General features: G+C 48.7%; 1 protein-coding gene across 1 annotated transcript; it reads right to left on the bottom strand.

Annotated features, from left to right (window-relative positions):
* Nucleotides 1-10,189: 10,189 nt before the first annotated feature.
* Nucleotides 10,190-12,514, bottom strand: LOC125528298 (L-type lectin-domain containing receptor kinase IX.1). The gene has a single exon (XM_048692790.2). It carries the CDS (start codon nt 12,509-12,511, stop codon nt 10,292-10,294), a length of 2,220 nt encoding a protein of 739 aa, XP_048548747.2. The 5' UTR covers nt 12,512-12,514; the 3' UTR covers nt 10,190-10,291.
* Between the last annotated feature and the right edge of the window lie 322 nt (nt 12,515-12,836).

Raw genomic sequence — 12,836 nt, forward strand, 5'->3', positions numbered from 1 at the left:
GCCCCCATCGTCGCCGTCGCCCGCGCCCATCGTCGCCGTCGCCCACGACGTGCGCCGCCCCGGCCCGCCCCCGTCGCCGTCGCCCTCGTCCCTGCCCTGACGCGCACCGCCCCGTCCCGCCCTCGCCGTCGCCCGCGCTGGCCGGCCCCTTGCCCGTCGACGCCTGCCTCCCCGGCCCGTCGCCGTCGCCCGCGTCTCCTACCCCAAGCGCGCGCCCACTGCCCCGTCGCCATCCTCGTCGCCGACTCCGCGGTCCTCCTCTGGTCCGGCCGGCGCCCTAGCTAGCATTTTTTTCATATATATATATATATATATATATATATATATATATATATATATATATATATATATATGCTTGTTTTATATATATATGTATACATATGTTCTCTGTGCATATATCTATGTTCATGTATATATGCAAAAGATTAGGATTAGAAGAGGGAGAAGAATATTAGGATTTTTTATATATATGTATACATATGTTCTCTGTGTATATATCTATGTTCATGTATATATGCAAAAGATTAGGATTAGAAAAATTAGGATTTTTTTCTGTTCATAGATTTTTTTTGGTGATATTAATTATTGTAAATATGAAAATGTTTGTATATTCATATGAACAAATGAATTAGAAGAGGGAGAAGAAGAGGGGGTCGAGGGTCGTCGAACATGAGAGGAGGAAGAGGATAAAAAAAGAAGAGGAATAAGAAAAGAAAAAAGAGGAGAAGAAAGAATAGAGGAGATGATCTTCTCCTCTATTCTTTCTTCTCCTCTTTTTTTCTTCTTCTTCCTCTTTTTTTATCGGGAACGAGGGTCGTCGAGGGTCGCCGAGCGGTAGAGGAAGAAGAGGATAAAATAGAAGAGGAAGAAAAAAAGAGAGAGGTCGACGGTCGCCTAGGGGTCGAGGGTCGAGAGGGGGTCTAGGGTCACCGAGAGGGGAGAGGAAGACGAGGAGAAATAAATAAGAAGAAGAAAAAAGAAGAAAAAGAAGAGGAGAAGAAGAAAGGAATAGTGGAGAAAAAGAGAAAATAGAATATACGTGGGGGGGGGGGTCGAGAACGTCGGACATTCATGAGAGAGGTGAGGAAGAAGGGGAAGAAGAGGGAGAAGAAGAGGAGAGGAAGAAGAGGAAGTCTTCTCCTCTATTCTTTCTTTTCTTCTTTTTTCTTCTTCTTCTTCCTCTTTATTTTATCGGGAACGAGGGTCGTCGAGAGGTCGAGGAGCGGTAGAGGAGAAACCCTAAATAGAAAGTATCGTCGGTGTGAGATACATGTACCGTCGGTGTCGGACACTACACCCACATCCCACAAGTGGCGCGGGCTTCGACGCCCACGTCACTTGTGGGACGTGGATGTAGTGTCCGACACCGAAGGCCACATGTATCTCACACCCACGATACTTGCTAGCTATTTAGGGTTTCCTCTACCGAAAAGAAGAGGAGAAATATATAAGAAGAAGAAAGAAGAAGAAAAAGAAGAGGAGAAGAAGAAAGGAATAGTGGAGAAGAAGAGAAAATAGAATATATTCTATTTTCTCTTTTCTCCACTATTCCTTTCTTCTTCTCCTCTTTTTTTTCTTCTTTTCTTCTTCTTCTTCTTCTTCTTCTTCTTATTAGCCGGAAGTAGAGAGAGGTTTCCTAGTGTCAAAGTATTTAAGAAATCCATGCCTTCATCATTAGCCGGAAGTAACCAGGGCATGTTGGTACGAAGTTCTGCAAAGTTATTCTGGAATGGAGTCCCGGATAGAATAATCCGCTTTTTGGTACGAATTCAGCAAAGGCCTTCCAAATAGCGATATTCGGAAGGCTCTTGCTGAACTTTGTACCAAAAAGCGAATTATCCTATCTGGGACTCCGTTCCAGAACAACTTTGAAGAGCTTCGTACCATCATGCACATGTTACTTTCGCCTAATGATGAAGACATGGTTTTGTTGAATCCTTTGACACTAGGCAACCTCCCGACCCCTCGGCGATCCTCTCGAACATGAGAGGAAGAAGAGGGTCGTCTAGGGGTCGAGGGTTCCAGGGTCGTCGAGGGTTCGAGGGGTCGAGGATCGCCGAGGGGTCGAGAGAGGTTTCCTAGTGTCAAAGTATTGAAGAAATCCATGCCTTCATCATTAGCCGGAAGTAACCAGGGCATGTTGGTACGAAGTTCTGCAAAGTTATTCTGGAATGGAGTCCCGGATAGAATAATCCGCTTTTTGGTACGAATTCAACAAAGGCCTTCCAAATAGCGATATTCGGAAGGCTCTTGCTGAACTTTGTACCAAAAAGCGAATTATCCTATCTGGGACTCCGTTCCAGAACAACTTTGAAGAGCTTCGTACCATCATGCACGTGTTACTTTCGCCTAATGATGAAGACATGGTTTTGTTGAATCCTTTGACACTAGGCAACCTCCCGACCCCTCGGCGATCCTCTCGAACATGATGTAGTGTCGTCGTTGTCGATATATACCCCCTCCCGATAGCTTACTATGATTAGGTAGCTAGTTCTACGTTTGGCACTAATATATCCATCTGTCATGTTTGAATAATAATTGCCATGTTGTAAATATTTGTAGAAACTATGGACACCGCCCTAGACGAAGCAACAAAAGAAGCGTTGTTGAGGGACATAATCGCAGAAGGAAGTGATGCCCTCTCGTTGTTTCTCAACGAAACCGATGGTCTGGAAGGAGAGGGTGAACAAGCTGGCTACGGTGACCTAATGCCAGTGCAAGAAGAAGAACATGAGGACGGCTCCGGTGACCCAATGCCGGTGCAAGAAGGAGACCGTGATGACGGCTCCGGTGACCGAACCGAGTCCGGCCAGGTATATATATTAGTTAAGCCTATGCTGACTAGCTGATTGATGCATTCATTGTTTTGGTATGTACACATATTAATTAAGTCTTTGTTCTTTTTTCTAGCCCTCCGAATCAAGCACAACTTCGGTAAAGAGACGAGGCCCGAAGAAAAAGTTGAGCTCGGATGAAAAGTTTGAGATCATAGCAATCGCGCCCGACGGCCAACCTATTGAACCCCTCCGGACAAAGAGCGCATTTGTTGCTCAGTGCGGGGTTCTGGTTAGGGACAACATCCCGATAAGCATCCAGCAATGGTTTAAGCCGGCTACAGAAGACCTTGAGGTGTCTTATGTCAATGATATGCAGAAAAATGATCTTTGGACTGAGCTGAAGTCAAATTTCACCCTACCGCCTAAGGATAATCCAGAGAACCCAGTTAAAGAGAAATTAATCAAGTCTTTTGCTCTGAAGAGGATGGCAGAACTATTTAGGAGGTGGAAGAAAGAGCTGAATAAGTTTGTCAAAAATAATGAGACACCAGAATTCAAGGGCAGATATGAGAAGATCAGAGATCACTGGCCCGCATTTGTGGTCCACAAGACATCAGAAAAGAGTAAGAAGATGTCGGCGACAAACAAGCAAAATGCTGCGAAGAAGAAGCTTCACCATCGCACGGGGTCAGGTGGCTACCTCGTAGCCCGGCCTAAGTGGTCCAAGACTGAGAATAATCTGGTTCATAAAGGGATCGAACCAGAGACAATTAACTGGCCAGACCGTTGCCGGACTTGGTTCTTCGGGGCTGGTGGAACACTGGACCCTGTAACAGGGAAGTGCATTTGGACGAACGATCAAATGGACATACCAGTCAGTAAGCTTAAGCAGTATATCGAAGCAGCGCAGGAAGGGACATTCTTTCCAGACAGAGAGAACGACGAGCTCACAATGGCCCTCGGGAATCCTGAGCACCCTGGACGGACACGAGGCACGCCAGGCTCCATTCCGTGGAAGGTTGGGTTTCCGGACGCAGGCGGTTACAAATCCCATGAGAGGAGGAAAAAAGTGCAGCAGACCCAAATACAGGCGCTGCAAGCAAGGGTAGACGCGATAGAGGAACGAGAAGCAAATCACAGCAAACGTACTGCCGAAGCCTCCCCCGAAGCTACCACGCCATCTCAGCGCAGAAGCAGCATGGCTTCCACCGAGCAGCTTCAGCTGGAGCATGCCTTGACGGCTCCTGCCAGCTATCCCGTGGATGCTATAACGGAGTCTCAAAACTGCCACCATATGACGCAATGGATGAATTTGAAGGTCAAGGCGGCTGTTGGCTCTATTTATCCTACTGAACCCGGCGCAACTTTTCACTGCCGGCCGATTCCAGAAGGATATGCTAGGGTGATGGTGGATGAGATAACGGAGGGATTTGAAGACCTCCAGCTTGACCACCCTACCGGTAAAGGGGAGACTCGGCTGGGGTCTGCTCTGAAGACTCCATGCCTATGGCAGAAGGAGCTCATCAACCTTCCGAACTGGACGCCACCGCCTCCTCCTCCTCCTCCGGCGAGTCAGGGCACTCCGCCTCCACCGCCTCCTCCTCCGGTGAGTCAGGGCACTCCGCCTCCACCGCCTCCTCCTCCGGCGAGTGACGATCAGGGCCCTCGGCCAGCTCCTTCTCCGGCGCGTGGCGGCACTCCGCCTCCTTCTCCGCCTGCGCCGACGCGCCCGAGCAGCCGGCCTCCTCCTTCTCCGCCTCGTTAGCAAGGGCGGAAGAGACCTGCCGCCGCTCCAGCTGCTCCGGCGCGTCGTAGTCCTTCTCCTCCGCCGCTTAAGCAACTAAAGAAGACAACCGCTCCATCTGCTCGGTCGGCGTCTAGCAGTACAATCAGAGGCGGGAGGACATACAGATTCGGTCCTTCTCTGAAGACTCCAGAGAAGTTACCATATGAGAGGACCCTGGAGGAGAACGCCGAGATCGCGCGAGAAGAAGTGAGGAACTTCTTTGAAGGGGTGAAAGCAAAGAAACATCCACCTCCGGAGGAGAAGGTAGATCGGGTGAAAGTGAAGCGCACTCTGGCTGCCCTGACAAAACCACCGAAGTCTGATCCGCCGAAAGGAAACTATGACCGCATTATTGGAAAGGAATTTGCCGAAGCGGAGCGGTCGGGAAGTACTGTCAGTGATCAAAGGCTGAAAGAACGACGAGCTGGGAAACAAATTGCCCAGCTCGGCAAACAAGCGAAGCAATCGTGCCCCCCGCTCAAGGTGCCTAGCCACAACGTCGATAATGATCCGAGGATGGTGCCCGGTTATAGCAATCTTGCAGATTACCTGCCCGACGAAGTACATTATGAACCCATGGAGGTGCAGATACAAAGATACGAGTACGGGAAGCCTCTCGTCAAAGATGAAAGATCTCTATCAATGATGATGCGAAGATTGCATGATTGGTACTTGAAAATCTGCAGAGACTCTGGGGGGAGGAGTACTTTGTATGCGAGAGTTAAACCGGAGCATGACCTCATTGGAATTGATCTGTTGCCTGTTCCATTTGAGGAGTTCTATCAGTTTTTCAATCAATTGGCCCTCGATAAAACAACGGTCGCCTGCTACTGTCTGTAAGTAGTACTACTTCTGTCATTAAGTTTCTCTATATAGCTTAGCTCTTTCATTGCATGTATTTATAATCATCCTCACTATATTATGCAGATTGAAGATCGCCGAATTGAAGAAAAGACAAGTCGTGATATTGGGTTCATTAACACATATCTCATAGATGCAACTCAGGTTAAACTTCATGCCGCAGCTACCGAGGCCAGCTTGCTACGATCGTTCGTAATAAATCAAAACAAAGATATAATACTCTTTCCTTACAACTTCAGGTGAGTGTTACTGTCTTGTGCGTATTCGGTTTCCCTTATATATTAGTCAAGGTTATAGTAATGTAATTGATGAGTTATGCATGTGTGTGCAGTTACAACTATATTCTCCTAGAGATTAAGCTTGAGCAGGGAGTAGTAACCGTCTTGGACTCTAAACGAAAAGATCCCAAGGAGTATGCGGACATGACTGAAATCCTCAAGAAGTAAGTTAAATCGATCATTATCCACCATATCAGCAACTTTGTTCATTTCCTGATATCAAGTAATTGTTTTCTTTGTCCGGCAGGGTTTGGAGAAAATTCACCAAAACAGTTCCGGGACTGCCGAAGGAGCTGGAATTTAGACACCCGAAAGTAAGTACTATAGTAGCATGTTCCGCGCATCTCCTAATGATTCAAGCGCTAGTTTCATCAATACCATTTAGCATTCTTGCTTATCAGTTTGATTGACCTCTATTTCTTGTAAAGTGGTTGTAGCAGGAACAACGGAATGATTTCTGTGGATACTACATCTGCGAGTCTATCCGCCACACGACCTGTGAGCAGGGCGGGTACTCTAACGAACAATATGAAGTACGTAAATAACAACATTCACAATTTTATTTTATTACCATCATTTGTGTTGAGTTTCATTCATTTATATATATATATATATATATATATATATGTATGTATTGACCCCCTTCTTCAAATTAGATGTTTCGGAAGCGGGATGAACTCCTAGCACCAGCTCGCATGCGAGCAATTCAAGAGGAATTGGCGGCATTCTTTCTTGACCACGTGATCCCTGAAGACGGAGAATTCTATGTGGACCCTGAGTCCGTATGATTATATTTGTAAGAGATAATTATTGTATATATGTAGCCGGTAGTGTCAGATAGATATACGAGAACTTGTTGTTCGACCAATCTCTCGGAGAAGGAGAGGTGGTCGATATCACTTCTCTCTGTATATATGCATATATGTTCATGACGATCTTCTGTTTCCTTCGTTTGCTTACTAGCTAGCTAGCGTGTCTAGTCCTCTCTATATACGTATGTATAGTACGTAGCGTCGACCAAGCACGGACATAACAGAGGACACTTCTCTCTATTAATTATAACTAGCTAACACAATATATGAAACACCTAAATTAACCCCCCAAAACCCCCAACCCCCCCCCTTTCAAAAAAAAACAAAAACCCCAGCCACAGAAGTGCTGACACGTGGATGCCTATTGGTCCCGGTTGGTGCCACCAACCGGGACCAAAGGGTCTCCACGTGGGCAGTGCGCAGAGCCCAGTCAGGAGACCCTTTGGTCCCGGTTGGCCGGGACCAAAGGGTCTCCTGACTGGGCTCTGCGCACTGCCCACGTGGAGACCCTTTGGTCCCGGTTCTGGATTGAACCGGGACTAAAGGGGGGAGGTATTAGTACCGACACTTTAGTCCCGGTTTCGGAACCGGGACTAAAGGCCCTTACGAACCGGGACTATAGGCCCTTTTTCTACCAGTGAAAAGGTTACAGTTCTGCCACCCACGGCGTTGCAAATGATTAGCCGTTCACACTTTGTTCTGAATTATCAACCAAGCAAATTTTTCACATTTCAGTCGCGCCGACCCCTCCAAACAACAACAAATATGATGCTCTTCGTGTGGCCCGCAAACTGTGCCATATAGGCAGTAGACACAGAGTATTCTCCATGGGAGGTGAACTTCCAAAGTATGATATTTGACACCGCGTTATCAGAGGAGAGCTTCTGCTAAAGCATGGCAAACTCATGTATATGCTACATTATTTTTCCAAGGTGGGTGTCAATCTCGTTAACCCAATAATTGTTGAGAAGAGCTTTCTAGACGTGTAATTTTTTTTTCTGATAAGTCAAAAATCCCTGGAGCAATATCTTTGGGTCTAATGCTATCCAACCTAGATGATTCATAGTACTTGGCTTTGCAATCATCCACAAGGTGAAACATGGTTGTCACTGCGAAGATGTCACTATCATAGCCATTACACGGCGTTCCCATTCCTGACCAAGTCTTGGGGGGCTTGTCCAAGTCATACCACAACCATCACAGCGAGCAATAGCAAACTTCTCGAGATTGAGTACACCAAACCTCCGAAGATCTTGGGCTTGCAGACTAGCTCCCAATTGACCTTGCACTTGCCATATCAATGATACAAAACATGTTTTACAGCATTCAAGACCTCCCCCCCCCCCACCCCCACCCCTTCAACAAATAGCTAGCGTAGTTCCATGCAATACAATGAGGAAAATCTGGCCTATACCATCGAAAAGGTAGATTTTGAAATCAGGGAAAGAATGGTGACAATACCTACCCTCCATCGAGGTGCATGGCATGATTATCATCATTATTTGGAGAATATGGAACCTTTGAAATGATCCGTCCACGACAAGAGTATTCCACCAACGGATGCAAGGAAAAAATTATCACGCAACTACATGAGTTCCCTACGATATGTGAAAATTTCAAACATTAAACAATTTATTAAAGGCAAGACTCATGTGGATCATTTCCGCGGTTCGAACGTCGAAGTGCAGCATCCCCTCGAATCACCATGGATGCCACCCCCACCGGACTAGCTAGCCCTCTCAGTACACGGTTCTTTCTCTCTGGGTGATGGTTTGGCAGGGGCCATAATGATTCTGAAGGACAATGCAGAAGAATGATGGTTTGGCAGGGGCCATAATGATTCTGAAGGACAATGCAGAAGAAGCCATCTTTGCTTCATGCCATCTTCTGTTCTTTTGCAACGACGCACTGGAAGCAGGGATCCATGGTATTTTGAAGGGCATGTCTCTGGCCCTTCACTCCAGTGTTCTATTCTAGTAATCTCCCTGTTCCCATGCAGTCAGACTCGGTGGGAGCATTATCCTCACTAACTTGTGATTTACTCTCTAAATCGTTGTACAATTACCCCATCAATGAAATCAAGCTACTCATGGTGAAGTGGGAGTTAATAGGGGTTCACACTATCTTGCTGATTATGCTCATACGTTCTCGTGCAATCCTCCTTTTATTGACGTAATAATCTTGTATTAGCAGACATTAACCTGTTGCTATGTACTTCCTTAGTTCCAAAATATATGTCTTTTTAGAAATTTCAATAAAAACTAAATACGGATGTATAGTAGCCCTTATTGAAACCTCTAAAACAATTAAATTTAGGAACACATGGAATAATAATAATAAAACTCTCTATTTACCTTGCAAAAAATAGCTAGGATAAGAATTGTGGTGCCTATCCTCAATAGACGAGCTGGGCGGAGACGTGTCCAACGTGGCCGTCTCTCTTTCTAGGAAGGCACGATGTACATTCGTGCATGCATCGTACTACACGAGCTAGCGGGGTTCCCATCGATCATCCTGCCGGCCGGAGACAAAACACTGTTCCAAGTCTTCCGACGACCGGAGCGACCCTCGGCGCTTCCACACGGCAGCGACTCGGTCGGTCAAGGAGAGAGTAGTCTACACATCCTCCCTGTTCCGACCGGTCGCCGGGTGCTCCACGCTTCTACGCACCCAGCAAGTAGCAGCAGCAGCAGTGAACAACGGTGTCGTACTCGTACGTGACATCCTCGCGTTCGCCTGCCCGACTCTAACCGGGTCCAAGCCGTCTGCTTTAGATGCCGATGCAAGAATGATCGTGCAAGCTATAGGCTACAAGATGTTGCAGCGATAAAAAGATTAGTTAAAGGCGATGGACAAGGAGGAGATGGAGGCGGCAGAGAACGAGGCGGGGGCTGCCTACGCGGCGGCGAAGACACCTTGAGCGTGGAAGCTCGGATTGCCGATCTAGCAAGGCAGAAAATCTGTCTTTATAATGAATTTCAAATTGTCATTTACCATTTATTAGCTGACATATACCAAACAACATTGCACGACCGACTCACGCATTAATGTCTGCGAACTGGTCCTTCATGTCCGCGGACGGATGCCAGAGCCAATTTCCATGTCGAAGATGCCCTTACTAGATTGCGCTGCCATTCATGAGATCGAAGGATCGACTGCCTCTTCACTTATTCTTTTGGCCAGCGAGCGCGTACAATAAAAATGGCGGGAGGGATACAACGGGGAGTTCATGTCTTGTAAGACAACGAGTGAACAGGGCCGTGCCCGTGACTCTCGGCAGCTTGCTGAAAATCCGGTTCAGCGACTGGAACGTGGGCGTGCACGGAGGGAAAAGAAAATCGAAGAGGAACATGGGTAGACGGGAAGCTAACGTTCCCTCTAGGATCTTTAGCGAAAGTCGGTGGTTCGGAAGTTAGCTTTTCTGTTAATTAATACTAGTACTATTAATTAAATCTTAACTAAAAGAAAACTATAGCCATGCGTCTTTTTTAACACAGTATAATCGTGCATGCTCACATACACGTATTTTGACGTATCTCTACAAAGAGACTGTCGTTTGCATGTCCCTCGTCTTAAAATTCTTGTTTTAAATTAATCTAAAACGTGACTTGATACATCCGTACTTAAATAAATCTAAGACAAAAAATTTTGGACGGAAGGAGTACAAAAACTTAATGCAGCTAAAACATCATCCAAATTGACCGAACATCATTCCCGCAAAACATTGCATACTGGACGTAACAAGGAAATTAATCAAGAATTACAAATTTGGACAAATCAATTAACTTGATCCTTGGAATGTCGTAGCAGCGCGGTCGAGGACGACTCGGAAGAAACAGTGGTGTTGCCGGTGCTGACCGAAGAAGAGCGAACACAACCGGAGCCTGAGCTGTCAACGGAGAAAGACCCGTACGACGCAAGATCCTGTGCAGCCCTGTACATGTGCCGTGGGAGCGTCGGCAGCCTCGCCTCGTCGGACTGCAGGACGTGCATGGCCTGCGCCATGGATGGCCGCTCGCTCCGGTCCGGGTGCGCGCACCAGAGCCCAACGACAAGTACTCGCTCCATCCACCGCTCGTCCGCCTCATCGCCCCTCAGCCGCTCATCCGCTGCATCAAGGATCACGTCCCTTCCGTACAGGTTCCACACCCAGCTGAGCAGCGTGAAGGAAGTCTCAACAGTTTCGATCACCGGCCGGCGGCCGGAGACGATCTCCAGGAGGACGACACCGAAGCTGTACACGTCGGACTCGGTGCACGGTCGGCGCGTGTTGACAAACTCCGGGTCGATGTACCCGACAGTGCCGAGCACAGCCTTAGTGGTATGCACTGACCGAGCGCCATGGTCGATGAGGCGGGCCAACCCGAAGTCCCCGAGCTTGGTGCTGAGCGACGAGTCGAGCATGATGTTGCTCGGCTTGATGTCACCATGGAGGATGCACTGCTCCCACTCTCCGTGGAGGTAGCGTAACGCAGATCCCAAGCCAAGGATGATGTTGTACCTCTGTGGCCATGTCAGATAGCTGTCATCGTTGTTGTAGAGGTGCCTGTCTAGGCTGCCCTCCGCAACAAGCTCGTAGACAAGCAGGAGCCCCTTGCGGCTGTCGCACCAACCCAGCAGTTGTACAAGGTTGCGATGCTTCAGTCTGCTTATGATCCTCACCTCTGCCTCGAACTCCTTCCTCCCCTGGGACGACGACTCTGCCGACAGCACCTTCACCGCCACAGCACGACGGTCCTGGTCACCACCGACCGCGGCTGCGTGCGTGAGTGTGAGATGACCTCGGTAAACGCTCCCGAAGCCGCCTCGCCCGAGTTTCTCCTCCTCCGCGAAGTTGCTCGTTGCGGCGACGAGCTCGTGGTACATGTACCGCCTGGGGCCGCCGGCAGCCACACCCCTCTCAAGGCCAGCTCTGTCGGCACTCGGTTCTTCGGAGTCGCTACTACTATACTCATTTGCTCTTCTTTTCTTTTGTCGCCGCCATCCCAGTACCACCGCCGCACAGACCAACAAAAGAAGCAGAGGAATTAGGCTGGAAAGTAGGATTGGTACCAACTTTTTGTGCTTGTTGCTGCTGCTGGCTGGAATTGGAAGAGGAGGTGCTTCCTTCTTTGATTCAAGCTGCAGAGTGGAATTGAATGACCATGAGAGTATCTGGTGCAGCTCGGCGTACATGCCAGTCGCCGCAGAGAAGCCAATGGCGACCTCCTCCGGTAAATATCTACTCAGATCAACGGTTGCATTCACTTGGTACAGGGCATCGCCGATGACGAGGTCGACGGCTAACATCTTGGAGTCATTGTGGTACCTGACAGTGGCGGTTTTCATAACATTGGGCGACGTGAGGTTCTTTCCCGGCCAGGTCGTCGTGTCCGTGGACGCCGTGGAGTTGAGGGAGTTGATGTCGATGCCTATATGGTTCCCGTTGATGTCGGTGTAGTACGATGAGCCACCAAGAGTGTTGGGGTAAGTGTCGAACTCCACGGCCACGATCCGGGTGTCGCCTGTCCCGTTAGTGCTGGCCGGGAGAAGGCCGAGGCTGCCGCCGTCGCTTTCCCGCGGGATCACCGAAGGGAAATGCCCGAGGAAGAAGGCCATCCCATCGCCTGTATACGGCAGGCTGAGGTTGTCCGGAGTTATACGGAAGGAGAAGGTGGTGGTGAAGCTAGCCATCTCGCCGGTGGCGTTGCTCCACAGCGGCACCTTTTGCGCGTACGATGCCCGGCCGACGCTGTACTGAATATTTGACATACGTGTATTTTTTGTGAGCTCGAGCGTTGATGGAGTTGGGAATGCATCGCCGGTGAAGGCGATCGATGAAGCGGCGCTGGGGTCGGAGAAGTTGAGGTTGAAGGAGAGCGAGAAGGCCCAGCGCGGCCCATGGTAGAGGTATAGCAACACCAGGAAGACTAGCGAGGTAGGACGACGGCGAGACGCCATCGAGCGCTGTGTTTGGTGTTTGGTATTTGGTAAGGAGGAAGCGTGCGTGAGCACCATAAAATAGGGCCGGGGAGAGATCTGTAAGCTGTTCGACATTTCACACCAGCAGACCCGCCACCGGTCGACTCCACGAGTCCCCGTAAGGCCCCGCTTGGAAGAATGGGAGCCGCGTGAGTTTTCCCGACTGTAACTGATTAGAGCCTCGTCTAAAACACCATGATTAGAGCCCTAAAAACATGATTAGAAAACAAGTGGCCACTGGCGGAAAGAAAGTGATTGTGTGAGGATGGGGTTGCCACCGCGGCAGTGGCCACAACCGGTTACTTTTCATCTCTACTTATCATGAAAAGTGGCTTTTCTAAACTGAAAATAAACAAGTGAG

The sequence above is a fragment of the Triticum urartu genome, chromosome 7A, assembly GCF_056163025.1.
Source record: "Triticum urartu cultivar PI428250 chromosome 7A, HENAU_Tu73, whole genome shotgun sequence".
In the NCBI taxonomy this organism is placed as follows: Eukaryota; Viridiplantae; Streptophyta; class Magnoliopsida; order Poales; family Poaceae; genus Triticum; species Triticum urartu.

What these genes read in the sequence shown, in the direction of transcription:
- LOC125528298 (XM_048692790.2), bottom strand. Translation starts at nt 12,511, where the DNA reads ATGGTGCTCACGCACGCTTCCTCCTTACCAAATACCAAACACCAAACA.